We start from the raw sequence: 18,708 nt of genomic DNA on the forward strand, positions 1-18,708 counted from the left end.
GTTAAACATGTAGTCACAGTTAAAGAGTTAGAGCTCTTGTGTTGTAATTGGCATAAGGGTGGCATTTGGTTAAGAGCAAGGTCTTTTTCACAAAATCCATGCTCAACTAGGTATGAATTCCAAGCATTCAATCTGGTTAGACTTCTCTTCCAAAACAGTTTAATGGGTTATCCCTGAGAATACAGAATCTGGTTGTTCCTGGAACATTTTGCTATGTTTGCAAGTAAAAACGGGTGCAAGTGTAAACTGTTACTAACACAAGTATAGTTGAGCCCAGTATACAATCTCTTTGTAAAGAGATATTTGTTAGCAAGAACATTTGGTCATCAGTAAATGAGGCAGGGTTACTACTTCCTTGTCTTACTACCTCAAGTCTCTAAAGTGTTGCCACCCTTTTACCCATTCAATCCTTGGTTGACAAAAGGCCAACCTAAAACTATGGGTTGACAATGTGAGCAAGGTGCAAAGTGCTGTCTGCCATAGAAAAAAAATTTCCTGCTTCTTTAGGTGAAAGATAGCCACCTGGTTTGAAATCCCATTATAAAAGAAGTCAGGCAAACAGAAATCAGCGGGAGCATTTTCAAACGTTTTTACTTTAACTGAATAAGATTGCTTCTTGGTATGAATTATTTAACGTCAAAACTCTAGAAAGCTTTTATATTCAAATAGAGTCTTTTAATAGCATTTAGCAAAATTAGAGATCACCTTGCCGTTCACAAGTTCAGAAAGAATTATTTGCCTGTTTGGTAATTCCTTGTGATGTAGTGGTATGCAATAGAGGCATCGGGAGGTTTGTCAAAAATTTTCTTACTTTTGCATAAAAGTCCTTATTGCCAAATTTCAGTTCTAAAGGCAGCCGTATTTCCCCGTTGTTCTCTTACAGCTTTGAGTCCAAATTCAGTTAGCCATATGGCATGCATAGGTAAGGCCTAATACCGAATACTGCGTAGTAAATAACATCACTGCACAATCACTCGATATCAAGCTCAAAAGATGGTTCTAAAGACTGAGGGGTGGCGTTTAAAAAGGTGAATCTACTGGACAACATTTTCAATTTCGATAAGACGGTTAAAATAACAGCAATTATTATCATTATCAGCTTAAAGGAATGCAGTTTCCAAAATTTATTTGCAAATTACGTCATTCAGCAGCGCACAAGCTTGAGCAAGTCTGGATGCCAAGATATCTGTTATCCTGTAACAATTATCGTTTCTCGCTAAAAGCTCAGCAAAAATTGATAAGCATATATTTCAGGTTCATATCGCATGCTTATTCCTAGGGTGTGAACCCACATTTATAAGTCTAGTGTGAACCTAGCTAGGGTAAGTGTGCAACAGTCTCCATTACCTGATAAATAACAGCGAGTTTGAGGATGCATGTTTTACAGCTTGTAAAAGCAAATAACAACATGACACCGAAAGTTTTCACTTTGTCTTAAGTTGTAGGCTCTAAATTAATTCTACTACTGAATAAACTTGGCGTTTATTAATGGTAGCAATAACTTAAGGGCTTCACATACCAAAACAACAATTCTTATGAGGTATGAACATCCTGCAAGCAGTTCCAACAGAAAATTCAGCTGACAGCAATGTTTTCACTATAACGTCCTCAATTCTGCTCATCAGTGCTAAAAATCAAGATTGTCTTGAGTATTATTACAAATTTTTACCATGACAGAAATCGAGGTCAATAATTATCAATCTGGTTCTATCAAACTTCTAAAATTAACGCACAGATCTTGAATTTTGTAGCCTGATAAATCATGATTTGAAATTTATCAAAACATCAGATAATCTCACAACTAAATATCTCCTTTTCGCCATTAACATGAACTGACAAATTACGATCGAATGCGAGCAGAATTCTGCTTGTAATCAGAAACACAAGAATCTTATTTGCAATTTCATAATTCATGTTAAAAGGCAATAAACGGCTATAGCAATAAAAATAATAATTACAGAAAGGGACAGGAATACAGAAATTATACAGAAATACAATGGTAAATCAGCAATACATTCAGATAGCAAATGTAACACAAAAATAATGACGTAATTTGCACAATATCATATTTAGGTTTGATTTATATTATGGATTCCTAAGGAATAGATACCTTTCGTGTCAATGCCCTTGCTTTTGAGATGCCTGAGTAATCCACTGAAACTCCATTTACTTCCATAATTATCAACATCCGGATCATCACACCTTAAAACAAGAATCAAAGGAAAAGCTTTAAACCAGAATCTGTTTCTAAAGAGTCAAAAGCGACAATAAAGATTATAACTCAAAACCGAGTTGGGATTTCATTTAGTGACTAATTAACCATATATTTTATGTATTTAGAATAAAAGGTGAATTGTTAATGGATTCATATGACTCTAAATACAATTACTGCGCTTACAGACATACTAATAGCTAGCATTACTTGGGATTTTGAACGAATTACGAGAGGCTCATGAGCTATATGTACAACTACACTCTGCCTAAAGGTCACAACTTTTTAACTAAAATATTGTGTGGTTATTGGCGGAGTAGGTTGTGAATAATTAGAAAACAATACACCTTAGAGCCTTATTCAAAAAGTTCAGCATTTTCTACAACGGATAGCAAATTTGGCGTCACTGGTATCCGCTATATGAAGGCTTAGTCATTGATCAGTGGGCTACGCAGCAGTATCATCGGAGTTGTGAATGAGGCCTGTACGCAGTTCGAGGCTCTGGTCAGAAATTAATAAACACAACATGCCAGTTCAAACAAGCACATTTAACTGCGCGTTGAATCTTAGCGTGCTGTCTTCAAAACCGTATTTTGACAAAGGTTAAAGCCTTTGATGTTGCATTTATTGAAAGATGGACATGATGAAAAGCTTATTTGATGAAAAAATAATGACAGTTTACCTGATATAGTTCTCGTTATTTTTTTGTATGCTGTAATTAGTCAGATGCATCCACAAATTTCGAATATTGTTGAAATTCTTTTCGTATTTGACAGTTGAAAACCTGGAAATAAGAAAGGTAATGGTAAAAAAGATCTGTTAAAGACTCATTGCTAACAATGAGCCATTGCGCTACGTAAGCATCCCATAATGCATTTTTAGACTGTCTAAAATCAATTACTGCCATTGTTTGGACCGTCGCCACGCTCGCAAAGGCCCATTGTTAGCAATGAGTCTTTAAAGACAGAAAGTTACAGAGATAAAGTAGATAGGTCAACTAGCAACTGTTGACGTAGTTTGTAAAAAGAGCAACTAAATACAATGACAGCAGTCAAAGATAGAAAGTAGTGGTCCGTTATAAAGGTGCATTGGATACCAGAGCTACTGACAGATAGAAAATAATAGAAAAATGCTTTAGTGGAAGGTTATCGAATAGGTAAACAGAAAAAAGGATTTGAAATCACAGGGCGAAAGAAAGACAAAAAAAGAGTGCAAAAGGAATTAGATACGGGACCACAGAATAATGTGCAATCGTTTTACTGACCACATGTTCTCGAATGCTAAGTTTCAAGAATACCTTGCTAATCCTTCTTTGTACATATATACAGTTAATGGATCGAATGACGTCACACCAACGTATATTCTACAGTCAAACTTGAAACCTAGAAATGAAGGAAAGCACATTTAATGCAAAATATCTTATTATCGAATTGACTAAAATGTGCCATATAAGGTATTTTGTGAGAATCAAAGTACGCATTCATTTGATTTTTATTGTTTTGTATGAACATAGTATTATCTGAAAACAGCCATATCAACCAAAAATTAATTAATTATCTCTATCAACCTTAAAAAATAAGTTTTAAATTGCTGAATATAGATCAGTGGCATAAAAGAGACATCTGGGGTCCTAAGAAAAAAACTGAGATGGGGCCCCTATTTACGAACTGAAAGAAAGTCCCATCCAAGGGTGCCCTAGATGCAAATATGATAACCTTTCTCGTTATCTTTTAGGGGGATCTGAATTATAAAAGCTTTAGTTGATAAGCCTTCTTGCTTTTTTTTTTATGTTTTTGAAAATGAGTTTGGGCGAAGTCTTTAAGACATGGTTATGAATATATGAATATAATCTCGGGGCCCAGTTTGGCCGGGGAGCCTTAGTTATCGAGCTTAGGTGCCCCAAACTACGTTACGCCGCCTGTATAGATACCACTCTTTGTTGATGCAGAACTTATGAAGGAAATAAAGTTGCTTTAAAATAATGGAAAAGAATATGTACCATCAACCAGCAATGGGCTCTCGATGTATCTGCAAACCAGCACTTGTTCGTCATAAGGAACCATATTTGCCTAAAGAAGTGTAGACAGCAAGAGTGACAGCTAACTCATACATTTCACAGCAACTTAAAAAACTTTCATTTTTCCGTTACTTTTATATTCAAGGGAGGAGGCTTATATGAAGACCCCCCTTCCCTAATTCACCTTCGTTAAGTTTATTGTGCGACAGGTCTTGGCATTAAAGGGGGTAACTGGAAATCAAAGAAAACGGTGGTCGTACAGCTTAATAATTGGTGTTAGTAACTGCATGATGATTGGGAAATGTCTTCTATTGTAAAAATTATATATACGATTTATTCAATATTTCAGCAATGCTTAGTAACTAGTAACAATACTTAGTATTGCCATCTCCAAGCCCACTAACTAATAGGCAAGCATGAAGGGTCGTTTCAATACACGAAGAAGCATATGGCCTGTCTTTGGTAGAGTTTACATTTGCAGATAATAAACATTTCAAGCACATACATCTTTTATGAGAAAAATTCCTCGTCCTCTTGAAGATGCAACTGGTTTGACAATCCAAGGACCTTTGTCTTTTAGAAAAGCACCTAAAATGAAATTTAGTATTTTTGTTGGAAAGGAACAAGCAAACAGTCGTGTTTGTTACCTGGTCGGTATTGACTGAATTACTTTAATGAATGAAAACATTTAACTGTTATAAGGGATCTGAAAATTTCTTGCTAACAGATTGTTAGGTCGAAATCTTTCTCCTTTAAATCATCATTGACCTGGAATATGTTCTACAAATGATTGATGCAAATATGCAATTATTTTGTCACATCATAAGTACATTATGTTATCCATCCAGATATCTATAACTAAGAGTTTGTGCGAACATGAAAAGATGAAACATACTGTGAAATTCTGATCTTTCAGATGGCAGCACAAAAAATGTCGGAATAAAGTCGAAGTGTCGAGTTCCCTTGAAAAAGAAAAATTGTTAGCAATGCACTAAGACTTTGATGGCGTGTGTAGCCGATTCTGAAACATATAAACCAATCAATAAACAAACAAACAATGAAATAAACAAGCGGCCAAACAAGCCTGCTATTCTAAGGACGTTCTTATCCAAGGTTAAAATAAGACGAAATTTACAAAATCAATAAAATAATTAATGAAAATTGTAATAATTTAAATACTTTGCATTGTTGCATTCTTTGAACATTCCTGTAGAGTTTGTCCTTTCTTGTGAGCTCAAAAGACCTGAAACATGAAAAGGAGAAAGAAAATGCAAATGCGTGGCAAAAATGAGGCAATATAGGATTGCAGAGAAACAGGTTATAGACACAAGCCAATCACTTTGGAGAGGAGGCAAAGTTAAGCTCGAAAACAAGATCCCTACTGATCAAAGTGCCTACTTGTTCATCTTAAACATTGTAACGCCATCACAAAAATGCACCTTAATAACCAAAGCCCATAACATATCTTAGATAGAAAATATGAAATGTAAGTATGAAAGGAAGGAAAATTAAAAATAATGCAATTGTAAATTGTACTGTATCACCAACGTTAAAGAAAAAAATAAATCTAAGCTGCATGATGAATTGAAAACATTTGGCAGCAATTATGAAGCTTTGGCTGTTTTACAAAAGCGTTCTTTTAAACGCAACTCATAAATCACACCTAAAATATATATTTACCTTGGGAAGTGATTGGCTTTTTGAAATTCTCTAAGGCCTCGTATTGTGTACGGTCTAAAATGGCCACCAGACCACAGCAGGTTGAAGTTATTGCTATGAGGATGGGCCTTTGAAAGAAGGATGCAGAAACTTTGAATCATAACACATACATTACCAAAACAGTCTAATATCGTAGGCAAATCTTTATTTCAACTATACAGTCAGTTAGCAATAAGTTCTCATTTGAAATACATTACTTAATAACTGTTTGAAACAAAAACATATCCTGCATAAAAATGAAAAGATTGCGAAAGATCCTAACAATAAAAGCCCCAGTATCGAACCATGAGGTACAATGAGGTATCGCTTTCTAGAATCTAGAATTTCAGATTGTGTTACGAGAGTACCTTGACACGAGGAAACACTCGAGATTAAAAGGAATCTACAGAATACAAGGTTATGATTTGTTTGGAGGTAAAATCTGTTTATTGCATATGCCGTAACAGTTTTCTTAGAACACAGTGTCCTACGTTGAAACATGTATTGACCTTACTTGGATTTATTACAATGGTCACTGTAAGCTGCTCACAACATGTATCCACACAGTCATACGTAGATTCTTTACATGAGGTACTTAAAAATTCCATTAGCTATGCATCGGTATCCTTTAAGCAATTTTATTTCCGTAATACACATTCATTCCAAGCAAAAATGCAATACAAACAACCAATCCAAACATAAACTAAGAGGTCTGCATCTAATTTGTTGTTTGGGTTTATCAATTATTCATTAACGACATAGATAATCTTAATAGAAACTCTGATATCATAAGTTAGTAATTACTGTTTCTCATAGCTATTTCTTTTCGGCAGCTTTAAAGTGAAGCAACATGAAGATCTTCTAAGCCTCAATATTAATTTTGACACACAGTGTTTTCTCTTGCACCTACTGGGCTTTGACTTGCTTGCTGTGTGGCAAATGCGCATACATCTCGATTTCCACACACAGATACTAATCACAAGACCCTTTGTGTTGATATCAAGATAATCAAGTGAAACTCAGTTTCTCTTTCAAGATAGCTTACCTCTATCCAAATAATCTCTCAAGCTTCAGCTTCCTTTCTTTAATGTGAAAGATCTAATTCAATATTATCTGATCACTTCTTAAGGACATAAACAGACCACAAATACAAATCCTTCTGAAATTCAAGGAACTTAACCCTTGCTCAAAAATATTCAAAAACCTTTACAAACATCTGACACTTTTTCCAATGTGATTCAAAGGAATATGGGCTGATGTTTTAAATAATGCTTTAATCATTGAATCCTCGTGCCTATTACATTACTCAGATAACTAGCCCACTAAACATAGATTAATTTCTTTAGCAAGAAGCTATTTTTCCTACCACTGCATTGTAAAATATTTCAATACATATTTTAGATTTAAGTAAATATTCCCACAGCACATACCTCTTTGTATCCATGTGCTGCCAAAATTTTTCTCACAATTCTGCTTTCTGTCCGAACAAATTTAAAAGTCATATGGTACTGTTCTGCATGAAAAAGACAAATACAATTTGACATAAATCATATCTTTTACATCAATGATCTGTAAGCATGATGTTATTAACACCAAAGTACATTAGAAATTATATTAGATTTATTTATTTTCTATTGCAAATATTAATGCTGCTTGTCTTTAAGGTGAAAAGTTCAAAGACCATAAAAGGTTTGAAACATTTTTTCTGCCTTTTCAGATGGGGTGGCATGAAAAGGACAGAGTCACATAATAGTCTCTAGACATCTGGCCTTTGCATTTAGACATTGAACTCCTCTGCATTGCCAAAAGATTCTGCATTTAGACATTGAACTCATGTGCATTGCACAATCTCTAGGCAAATTTGCATTGAACTAAAAATTCAAAATTAAAACAAATGGTTTGTTCATAGCCACAAAAGACATACATAAAGCAGGGTATCAAAGAAATGGCTCTTCAAAAATTGAAACAGGCAGTCCTCTTATTACCATACTCTTTAAAAGATTAATACTATCTTGTCCTACAGGTTAATAAGAGAGTGTCATCATTACTTATGATGGCTGCCATTGAGAAAAAATTTCAGAATTTGATCCAATTTTAGAACAGCCATAAACTTGATACAGTTTGGAATCGGGACCCAAAATTTGGCATTTTTCTCTTTCTCTATGTAAAGTAGTTAGACAAATTTTTATCTTAAAAATACAGGCATACACTTTCTTAGTTTTGAAAAAATACAAGGAAATGGTTCTGGAATACTGACTATTGCTATTTTCAAATTTTGCCATACCAAATAAATATTTATACATAACTCCCTAGTTTTTCAGCCTGATATCATCTCCCTAAAGAATGCCAGCTTGTTGGCACACAGAGGGTGCACAGATGCACAAAGAAAATATATTCTTTTCCACAAGAAAAACCAATTTCCAGCATTTTCAACATTCTATTTTTAACCCTTAAATCTCCATTTTTTCCCACCCGCTACCCTAAAGAGCTTTTGCTGTCCCTTGCAATGAAAAAAATATTTTTAACTTCCTTGCTTTTATCTCAAATAATTGGAAATTTTGTCTCTTGTATTTGTAGAAAAGATTGCAAAATAAATTTGACTGTATTACCTCCTCAAAATAAATAAAATCTATTTTGCCAGCTGGTGATAAAACCAAGCAATTTAAATTAACAAATGTTCTCAAAAACTCACTGATCACTTCATATTCTTTAAAAGGTGCTCCAACCAGAAGGGATGCAACTGAGAAATTCACCAATGGTGTCCTTTTCTTTGTACCACTCCAAAGCAGCATTGAGTAACTGAAAAATTATCAAAGAGCTCAGAAAAATGGAAATAATAGTATAAATATTTTGAATAAGAAGATATCCCTCTGCCATTTAATGAACAATTTCAGACTCTTGTGTGGAGAAAAATGATTAAACAAGCTGACCCAACCCCCCCCCCCCCTTGAAATCATGCTATTGTATTTTGTTTTTTTGTAGGAAAATTGAAGCATGGGTAACAACAGGACACCCAATTGAAATAATTAGATTGATGACTCTTCCTTGAAAGTATCCTGTCTAAGGGACTACAAATGTGAGAAAAATTTAGATTTCCACTATTACCCTGTTGCTTCTGAAACTACTTTAAGATATAAGCTGCATTAAAGTTTCATTTGAGAAATTCATTAGAATGTTGAAAAATAGCTTACCGTTTGCCTACTGTAAAGGGTTTGCTCAATTTTTAAAGTTTGCCTTGCAAATATTAACTGCCCAAGGTATAAAGCCTCACCCAAAGTTACCTAAAGCCTCTCTAATGTTGTCAGTGCTTGGGACAAAACCTTCAGTCCTTTGTTTTGAAACAAAACTGTCTTAAACCAATCAGTGTTGCAGGGTCATAGCACAAGCGTATTAATAACAGTGTTCGCACATCTGTTCTGTCTGTAACCAACTCTTGAACTTCCCGTCAGGGCTTCAAGTGATAATGCGCATGTGCAATGACCCTGAAATGGGGACTAGTGGATGTCTGGAAGACGGGCATGATTCATCTCCTGAACAAGTCACTGGATTCTAATCTGCTATGACAATGACAAGAGGAAAGCATCTAAATGATGATTTTAATGTATTGCAGTCAAGCAGTCTAACTGCTTAACTACTTGTCACCAAAGCATAAATTTGTGTGGTGATAGGATTCAGCCCAATCTCCAATATTTTACATCTTATTTAAAGAGTCAAAAATTCACAATGTAAAGTTATTTGTTGTGATATACCTTTTATTTTCCTTTTCTCCTGTTGTAGCATTTTGACAGTTTTCTGAAACACACTTTATTATTTCATTTGAGACAGTACCATCATCCTCATATTCACTGTCTTCCTTCATTATCATGGACAAGTTCTAAATAAAGGTATTTCATTCATAATTTTACAGCATACATTTTCAAACTCAAATTCATGTAATTCAGCAACATGTTTATAATTTATCAAATACAAATTAACCAAAGATATATTAATAAAAGATACAAAGCTAAAGATCAATGGATACAATATGCTCTATCTAATTACAATTTGTAGTAAGTTGCCCAGGACACTGAAAAACCAGACATGTTTTTGAGCCCAGTGCCCTGATAAATTTTGTCAAATATCTTCAAAGTTACACAAAAATTTTACATTTTCTAAAGGCATTTTATTGGGCCATCTTTAGATTCCAAACCGGTTTTTAACATCTCCCTTCATAGGAGCTCTTGGTGATATGACAGATATAGAGACATTTGCAACACCTCAATCATGTCCACACAATAAGTTCACACAGCACAAATAAATGATAACAAGTAAATAAACCTTGTCCTAAATTTTCCAAATTTTACTTCCTTGGGGAGCTTTTTCTAACAAAGTTATCATATTTGGTTAAGGAAGCATTTCAATTTTTCATGTCATTGCAATTTTATACCTTCATACAGGGATAAGTTTAAAATGGGATAAGTTAATAAATGTAAATTGCTTTTCAAACTTCCTTTCCTAAGATTATATTTTTATGGTTATAGGAAATAGTTCAATTGATGTTGTTATGCAGTTGATCGTATAAGAGAACTGATAAAAATTATTGGATTGAAATTGTTTTACCATATCATCATCTTTATTTACATTCTTCAAAGCAGCAATCTTTCTGATTTAGCAAATATGTGTACATTTTCATCCTTTAATTTTTGTTAACAGAATTATATCATAAGCTTTCGAAAATTATTTTCAATTTTTATTTGCCTAACTTGAAGCACACTTTTAGTATTTGATATGCATTCTTCTTATTCATGGTGAAAATAAGGGGGCCTGGCTACGAAAATATATCCTCCGTTGATTTTCTTGTTACTGGCTTCTAAATATCAATCCTCCTTAAAGATTAGATTGATTCTTCCATTTCAATAATGTTTTAATCTGCTTAGGCCTAAAGTTTTCAGGGTCACTAACTTGCATTTATTCCACTTCCCTTTTATTTAGTTCATACCCCACTTGTTGTTTTTTGAGCTTCTTATTAATCTGCATATTCGTAACTGGTGGTATCATATTGATTGAACAAAAACCATACCTACCAAACATATCAAAAAAGGAATTCATAAGAATCTATGACCAGCAAATGCTAATTTAAGCAAGTGTAAGAGAAACATCAATTATTCAGTCCTCCAGTCTGTCTGTTGATACAACAGATCGGTCCGTTGCGAACGAACCTCTGCGTGTAACTGCGTTGAGTTGAATTGAATGTTGCCGCGCAAACATTTTGAAAACAGAAACACCATTATGAGGCTACCCTGGTGGAAAGTAGAACTCCAAGGGGCTGGAACCTCTCGAAGTTGTCTAGTTTCCATATTGCTCGACCTCATGACGTAATTAATTTACCCTAAACCTAACCCCAACCCTAACCCTTTACTTGAAATAATTAATCATGCTAATTTACGACTATTAATTATGCTTATTTATGACTATCAGGTTGAGCAGTTTGGAAACTAGACAATTCCGAACTTCTCAGGGCAAGTTGTATGTTTTTATTTCTTCAAAGGGGGGTCTCATTCACAAGGAGAGGCTAATAAGTTGTTGACAGTTTTGTCTGTATGGCTAAATAAGTTTAAATTTTCTATGTTCAGCGATATAGGTTTCATATTATAAGAAACAAATTTAATACTAGATTGTTGTAAAATCTGTTGGATGAGTTAACTCAAATTAGTTCAGAATTTCTCTACTAAAAGTCTTTATAAATATCTTCGTGATTATTAAAGACATTATCCTTGCTGTCCTCTTTAAAAACAAGGAACATATTCACGTTGCAGTACAGGGGCACTCATAAAGTTCTTCAGTTGGCATTCATTCGAAGGGAAGGGCGCTCGAGGGGTAAAAAGCTCTTGCCAACGGCGTATGAGATTTCCATAAACACAAAAGGGTTTCCAGGGATTTTCAAATGAAACAATAGGAGTTTCAACAAAGGTGTAGCAGATTTTCATGAAGTGATTTGCTTCTTAAAGACACTCATTCAAGAAATTATGATAAGTTTATAGGACAAACTTTCAGCATTCAAGTACTCGCGTTCAGTACCACAAAGTGATTCGTTCGCAAAATAATCATTTTTTCCATTTTTTTCTGATTCTAAACAAAACCTTCATCAGCAGAATTTTTTTCTTCAATAAAATATGATTTTTAACCCTGAATAGAATTGTTAAGTGAAATATATTCTTCAATTTTAAATTCGACTATTTATTCTATAAGAAAGAATAGCATGCTGCTAGACAAAAAGAGAAAAACATTAGCTATTCGAGATCGACTGAGACCAGCACAGGCCCTTGTGTTATCAATTACCTTTATTTGATTTGTGTTCAATAGATTTTAATGATACCACTTTAGCACTTTATTGACTTAGTTGCTCTTATGAATTTACTGACTATATTCATAGTCTTGTCGAATGCACTAATTCTGAAATACATTGCGCTTGCCATTCCTCAAATGAAAATTTTCTAGCAGTTTTTATGGTGGAAATTTTTTAGAGAAATTGATATTTTCTTTGTTGAAAATTCCGGAGCATTTGAAATATCAGTTTTTGGTTGAATGCCAAATAATTTTTTGAAGGATTAATCGTATATATATAAATATAGGGTTACCTTTGTGTTTGATACATTTGTAACATTTGATGTCTACTTATATGCAACCAGTGCTGTAGAGTTATCGAGGCTGAGGATATAGAGCCTCGTTTTGTCACTAGGATTCGAGTTACGCTATCATATACATAATTCCATTAACATAGTTTCACTCGATCAGATATTCCTTTGAGCTTTCTGTTAACATCGTTGACATGAAAACGACCTTTGTTTATTCTTCAAAGTTCATCACAGCTGCTTATAGAGTTACATTGGAATCGCAAGGGGATTTGATTAGATTTGGCTAATTTATCGAGAATAGGCTGGCCAACGTGATCAGACCTGCCCTCCTTTAAAGAAAACGCTGAGTAAGGCAGACGAATTTATTGAAATCCGTTATCGCATTTGCTGAGATGTCATAGAGTTTGGAAATGTATACAAATATGGATGAACACTTTCGGGTGATGCAAGATTATCTAAAACAATATCCATTCGGTCGTGTGATTTAATATGCATGATAATCAATCTCGGTTTTGAATAGGATTTCGACAATTTCTGAATATCAACATTTTTTAGGAACAAGGGCGGAAAAGCAGTAATTAGTTTAGCAAAGTTTGCTTATCTCATTATGTCGCTCTTTGAAAAACATTTGCCAAATGTCGGAATAACATTTCGATTTCAGAGCATGATTTGCTGATAAGTAAATCCGCACTTAAACGGATAAAATTCTAGTGTCTTGCTTCAGAAGATATCTCACACACTAGTCTGATTGCAGTATTTAAGGTCTGCTAATGAAAAAGAATACACCCCTTGTAGCCGCAAAACACTGCGCATCTAAGTTGAGACAAATATCAACGTACAGCGATAATCGGTTTTGGTATGGTCAGAATAATTGCATTCACACAATGATCTTCATAGCCAAGAAGGCGGGACAACTCCAAATTATGTTTACAGCACGACTAGGCCGCAAGAGACTGAAAGAATAACCAACGTCGACTTTATCTTTCTTATTTAGCTTCTGTATCATAGATTTCTACAAATAATCCACACAATCTCAGGAGCGTTTCAAATTTAGGTAATTAATTGAGTAATGTGGACTTAATGCTGAGAAGAGTAGGATTTAAGAATCAAGTGAAGGATGATCACCTGTGAACCTTAAGAAGGATATTTTTCGTTCTTCTAGGCAAGGATTATTTCTTGTCGTTGGTATCAAAGCATGATGAAAAGTCGTATTGGAGTGAAATCATTCAAGCGTTAAGCTATAATTTCACCTATGAAAATTGATTTCTGATCTGGTTGGCAGTGTCAAATTCTTTGTCAGCAAGCTGGAAAGTCAGCTTAAACTTACAACATATATTAAGGCTTAGCAAAAGTGATAATTTCTTGCAGCTTTGTCTTGAACTTCAAAAACTATCAGATTTATAACAACAAATGAGTATGTAACATTTGCGAATCCATAATTGCACTACTTATGAAAACATGGGTTGTTTGCTTAAATAATGATATAAAATGGGGAACATTTTTTTTGTTTTCAGGCGTCTTTTCAACAGTAAAAATGTTTTCGATGCACTTATTGTTATATCTATCAAGGAATTATTTAAATTCGTTCTACTGTTTTGTCGAGCAATAGTTGCGTAAAACTTTCCATTGCTACGATAAAAATCCATGTTTCCTCGACCTCGTTCCGATTTTTTTGCTTTTTTTTAACTAATTTGCACAGTAAGCAAAAACTACTTTATTCACACATGTTAAAAAGAAATCAGAAAAATATGATTTTGAGACAATTATGAAGGAAAAAGCATAAAGCTGTTGGCAGTCAACAGCATAACGAGATATTGCCTGAATGGTATTTTTCAAATAAATCTTAAAATATTTTACTGCTTCTCCTTGAGCCACAGTGACCGTTTGAGATATATTGTGTCGGATAGCCTCGTTGATAGCCTTTATGGATAGCCATTATGGATAGCCATTACGGATAGCCATTATGGATAGCCATTATGGATAGCCATCTTTCCATTTGCATATACTAAAAAAAGGATGACTTTCGTAACAATGTAAAGGTTGTTAAGGTTTGAATTCATTAGCTGCTTTAAATGTTCACTTGTGACTTTTGTAATCCATAGCAGTTAAATTAAAAGAAGAACAACAATGAATCTAAGCGCAACTTTTTCATCCTATTTTAATGATTGGATTGCATTTATTGTCCTACCCAGTAAGGCTCTGGTGATCACAAGAATCATTGTTTACGTGCTAAGGCTGGGTCATGTTGAATCCAACAAAATTTTTACAATCTCATTAGCAACCACTTGATCGACTGTAATCTTCCGTGTACGCTAATCTGCAAAAATATTTCCTCCCTCTTCCCTGCTTTTCGTAAGATTAATGTAGCAAATAGTTTTTGTGCTGCAAAGAAATTATAAATTTCGTTGCATTTCATATTGCTAATATTTTAATTACAGTAGAAAGGCCAATATAAATTGAGACTACTGAATTGGATAACTGGGTATCGATGCCTTAGGATACAAAGAATAATGCATTGGTACTTAGGATATATTTAATAAACACTTTTCTATATGTTTGATTTAAATCGAAACAAGCAAATTCAGTTTGGTTTATGATTCAGTGATTACATTCTTTCTGAGCTAGTTTATCCTCTTATAGTCTAAACTACTTTGGTCAGTCGTCTTGTCGTTTGTACTTTGCTGTTTACTTTCAGTATTTCTATCAGTTTTCATGTTTACTTCTTTATATTCTATATATTCTTTATATTCTTTATATTCTATATCAAAATTAAACTGCGCATGGTTTTCTTTTTGTCAGATTTACAATTTTGTCTCATATGTTTTATCTAGAGAATTATAATTTGTATGGAATATTACTAGATTAGAATTCAAATCAATATTTGTTTTTTTTTCAGAAAGGAAACTTACTTTATACCGGTCTGTCAAATAGTTCTCGATGCAGTATAAAAAGCAGAGGTGCACACGCTCTGGTGTATCGAACAGGAAGGTTCTAAGTTGTGAGTTCGAGTTTCACGCCTGATGTTATAATCAAGTAATTGTTCTCTCTGTGTGCAGGTATTCTTGTTTTAGTGTTTACTAGAAGTATCGAGAAAATCAATTGCTCGTGGAAAGGTTATAGAATGTAATATGAACCTCTAAAACCTTGAAAAAATGATCATGAAAAGTTAAGTACGTTGAATAAGGCTCCTAAAACGAAAGGGATTAAAATGCAGCTCCAAAATCTTTTTCCCTATCTTTTGCAAAAGTTTTCAAAATTAAAAGTAGTTGTGAAGTAAAATGTTTTATTCTGTTTTTCTTTTAGGCTTCAATGGAAGAGCCATGTACTTCGTTTCTTTCAATATCTTTTTTGATATCTTGTTGGCTGGACTTGAGGCGAAAGAACCAATTGCGCTCGCAAAGTTATGAAAAATTTGTGACCAAGAATGGTAATAAGGTGTTTAATCAAAGTATTGCATTGAACGAAAAAATGAGCAAGCATATCGATAGCCATGAAAATTTAAACTATGGTTGACACGACAGTAGTTTCTTCCCCAAATCGCTTCTTAGGAAGAAAAGAGCTACTTACTTTGATTTTTACTGGTAAAATGAAACGTCGTATTCTATCGTAAAATGTATCACTGAGAAAAGTAGCTTTTGAATAACTTCAGAATCAAAGATATTTTTTCAGGATTTGCTTACATTTGAGATGATATTATAATGCTCAAAATTTCATAATAAATGGCCTGGTAGCTATTTCATTGCTCTGTGTTCAGGAAATAAACGCAGTTTTATCCGGTAAGTCTCCAATAATGTGATCCAATGGATCAATGACCTGTCATATAAAATGACTAGAATAGAAACAGCACGCAAAAGATATACAGAGTGATGACCAGTTTTGCAGTGATATATTCGAAATGTGCAATGAGAAAAGAAAAAATGCGCAGTGATAAATCAGATGTAACACAATCATCAAGAATTTAAAGTACAAAAGGAATTAAGAAAGCGAACAAAAACATCATAAATCCTAATTATATGAAAAGCTAAGCAAGCAAATAAAAACATTGCCTTTTATTGTCAAAAGCTACAAGATTTCAAAAACGCTTCATCTCCTACAAAAGACTCATCTTTAAAGAGCCTCGGTTTCATTTTTTGACGTTTCAAAAGTAGTTTTGTAGTAATAAAATTTTCTCAAAATAACACCTTTGTTGGTTAATTGATGTTCGTTATCAAACAGTCAACTTTAAAAAGGTCTAAAGCATCTTGGTCCTAAAGATATGGGAGAAAAAATTCGTTATAACATTTTTATCAACTATTCTCTTGAAATTTAAACCCATCGGTAGTTCTGCATGACCAGCTCTTGTCTGCCATGACAGCGCAAAGGACAGCTAGGAAGACTGACTCACACAACAAAAGTATTATTTAAATCAACCAGGCTGTAACGCCACAACTTCGAAAAAGATTACACCGGCTCATGCACTGTTACCGCACAGCCCTGATCTGCCATGCAGTGTCTCCCAAAGATCAAATCTTCTTATTTCGACGTCATAACAACGTGTCGTGACACTGCTCCTCTTAAGAATGCAACAGATAAGTGATTTTAGTATCTTGGAGGAGATAAGATAAAATCGCACCAAACCGTACGTTTGGCGATGATTGTGCAGAAACCTCGATCAGACATTGGGATGGGCCTCAGTTACAAAGACATTGTACAATATCCATCTCGATGCTGACGTTGATTCGCTTCAGTGTAGATGTGGAATATCTTCTCTTACGTTGAGATCTAGTAGATTCAGTCCGCTAGAAGTTACTTCTAAAGAACATCGTGAAACATTTCGAATCTAGCATACACGAAACTAACCTTCTTGCATCTAGAAAGCCCCGGGGGGGGGGGGGGGGCACATACCAGGAACATAATTTTGATTATTTCCAAACATCTCTTGCTCTTTTGAGACATTCTGAAAAAGTTTCAGACCAAGGGGTAAAAGTGGCAGTCCTCCTAAATTTCCAAAACCTTTTTACGCCCTTACATAAATCTCGAAGAACAGTTCAACGTGAAATGTACTTGTTAAAATAGTTTTCAGAATTGATGGATTTGAGATTTCTCTACATTGATGTTTTCATTTTATCTGAATTCTGTTTTCAGCTTAAGCGATCAATTTTTCTAGCGTCTCTCCTAGTCTGTATAGCACATACGGAGAAAGCCAAGCCATACAGCCCAATGGATCCAAATCTAATTGGAACAAACAACAACAGAGCTTAACAATTCTTCAAAGTAAAAGAGGAAGAAAAATTGCAAGGCTTCACATATACAACACCGTCCCCGAAAATTCATCTTAGTTGGAAGTTGTAGCAATAATTAGGATTTGCCAAATCATTAATCATAAAAAATATAGAACAATTTATCCTGATTATACACTTACCTACTTGTTTTCACGGACACTTCTTTAAGCACCTTAATGGTTTGCGCAACGCATTTTCTTTGAATGCAAACAAATTTATTTGTTTAACCGACCCGTTATACACTGACTGAGATGTTCAGAGCAAACCTTTACCGAATTAGAAGAAATATTACGAAGAAATATAATGAACGGTTTTACAGGAAAATGAGTGATAAGTAAAAAAATCCAGTCACCAGTTACAAAACTGACTTTAGCCTGATTTGCAAGTAATCATTCAACAGCAGAAAGCATTCATTTTAGCTTATACTCATGTTTACTTAAGAGCCTAAAATATTAAGTTACCAAAAAAAGTTTAATCGAAGATTAATCTGAGTTTTTATAACTAGGGCAAATATAAAAAAGCTATTCGTTTCATATATTCTTACTTTCAGTCATGTCTTTTTACTATTCTAAACTCGTTTTCATATAAATTAATTTTTAGTATTTTCAAGCATCTCTTTCTTTGAAACATCAAAAATTCTAAAAAAAAACAAATACTAAGATTTAAGTAATAACCAAGTAGTAAATTAATTCCAATGCTTCCAGACCACTCTAACATAACTGTAGTTATTGACAATGTATAACATTAAATATAATTTACTATGAGATGTGATGACAGATTTATTTTGTTCATTTTCGTTCATGTTGCAAACATTCAGAGTATCTTTCATTTCAATGAATCAGATGACTAGTATTGCCAACAGGGCAAGTTGTGTAAATCTTTAATTGTCTCAGTAAATTAATCCTG

The 18,708-nt window shown here is 34.0% G+C and overlaps 1 protein-coding gene and 1 long non-coding RNA gene across 4 annotated transcripts in view; one reads left to right on the forward strand and one right to left on the reverse strand.

The window, feature by feature from the left end:
- The window catches only part of LOC135694073 (tubulin polyglutamylase TTLL5), a 35,879-nt gene extending 26,084 nt beyond the window's left edge, over window positions 1-9,795 (reverse strand). For both annotated transcript variants that reach the window (XR_010517102.2, XM_065212747.2), the window contains exons 1-12: window positions 9,677-9,795; window positions 8,620-8,726; window positions 7,358-7,440; window positions 5,910-6,016; window positions 5,409-5,472; window positions 5,125-5,191; window positions 4,735-4,817; window positions 4,212-4,281; window positions 3,510-3,594; window positions 2,895-2,996; window positions 2,111-2,202; window positions 1,520-1,627 (exon numbers count right to left, since the gene is read on the reverse strand). Coding sequence is in view for 1 of the 2 variants with exons in the window: in XM_065212747.2 (XP_065068819.2) it covers window positions 1,520-1,627; window positions 2,111-2,202; window positions 2,895-2,996; window positions 3,510-3,594; window positions 4,212-4,281; window positions 4,735-4,817; window positions 5,125-5,191; window positions 5,409-5,472; window positions 5,910-6,016; window positions 7,358-7,440; window positions 8,620-8,726; window positions 9,677-9,792 (1,084 nt within the window). In the remaining variant the exon portion in view is untranslated. The remainder of the gene's footprint in view (window positions 1-1,519; window positions 1,628-2,110; window positions 2,203-2,894; window positions 2,997-3,509; window positions 3,595-4,211; window positions 4,282-4,734; window positions 4,818-5,124; window positions 5,192-5,408; window positions 5,473-5,909; window positions 6,017-7,357; window positions 7,441-8,619; window positions 8,727-9,676) is intronic.
- Window positions 18-18,090, forward strand: LOC148959267 (uncharacterized). Of its 2 annotated transcripts, XR_016144166.1 has the most exons (4): window positions 18-790; window positions 8,910-9,811; window positions 15,438-15,539; window positions 15,845-18,090. It is a non-coding gene; the product is annotated as an uncharacterized LOC148959267 (long non-coding RNA). The 2 variants fall into 2 exon arrangements; XR_016144167.1 differs by lacking the exon at window positions 8,910-9,811.
- Window positions 18,091-18,708: the final 618 nt, after the last annotated feature.

Source organism: Rhopilema esculentum, chromosome 10 (assembly GCF_057945365.1).
Source record: "Rhopilema esculentum isolate cy_ngs chromosome 10, ASM5794536v1, whole genome shotgun sequence".
In the NCBI taxonomy this organism is placed as follows: Eukaryota; Metazoa; Cnidaria; class Scyphozoa; order Rhizostomeae; family Rhizostomatidae; genus Rhopilema; species Rhopilema esculentum.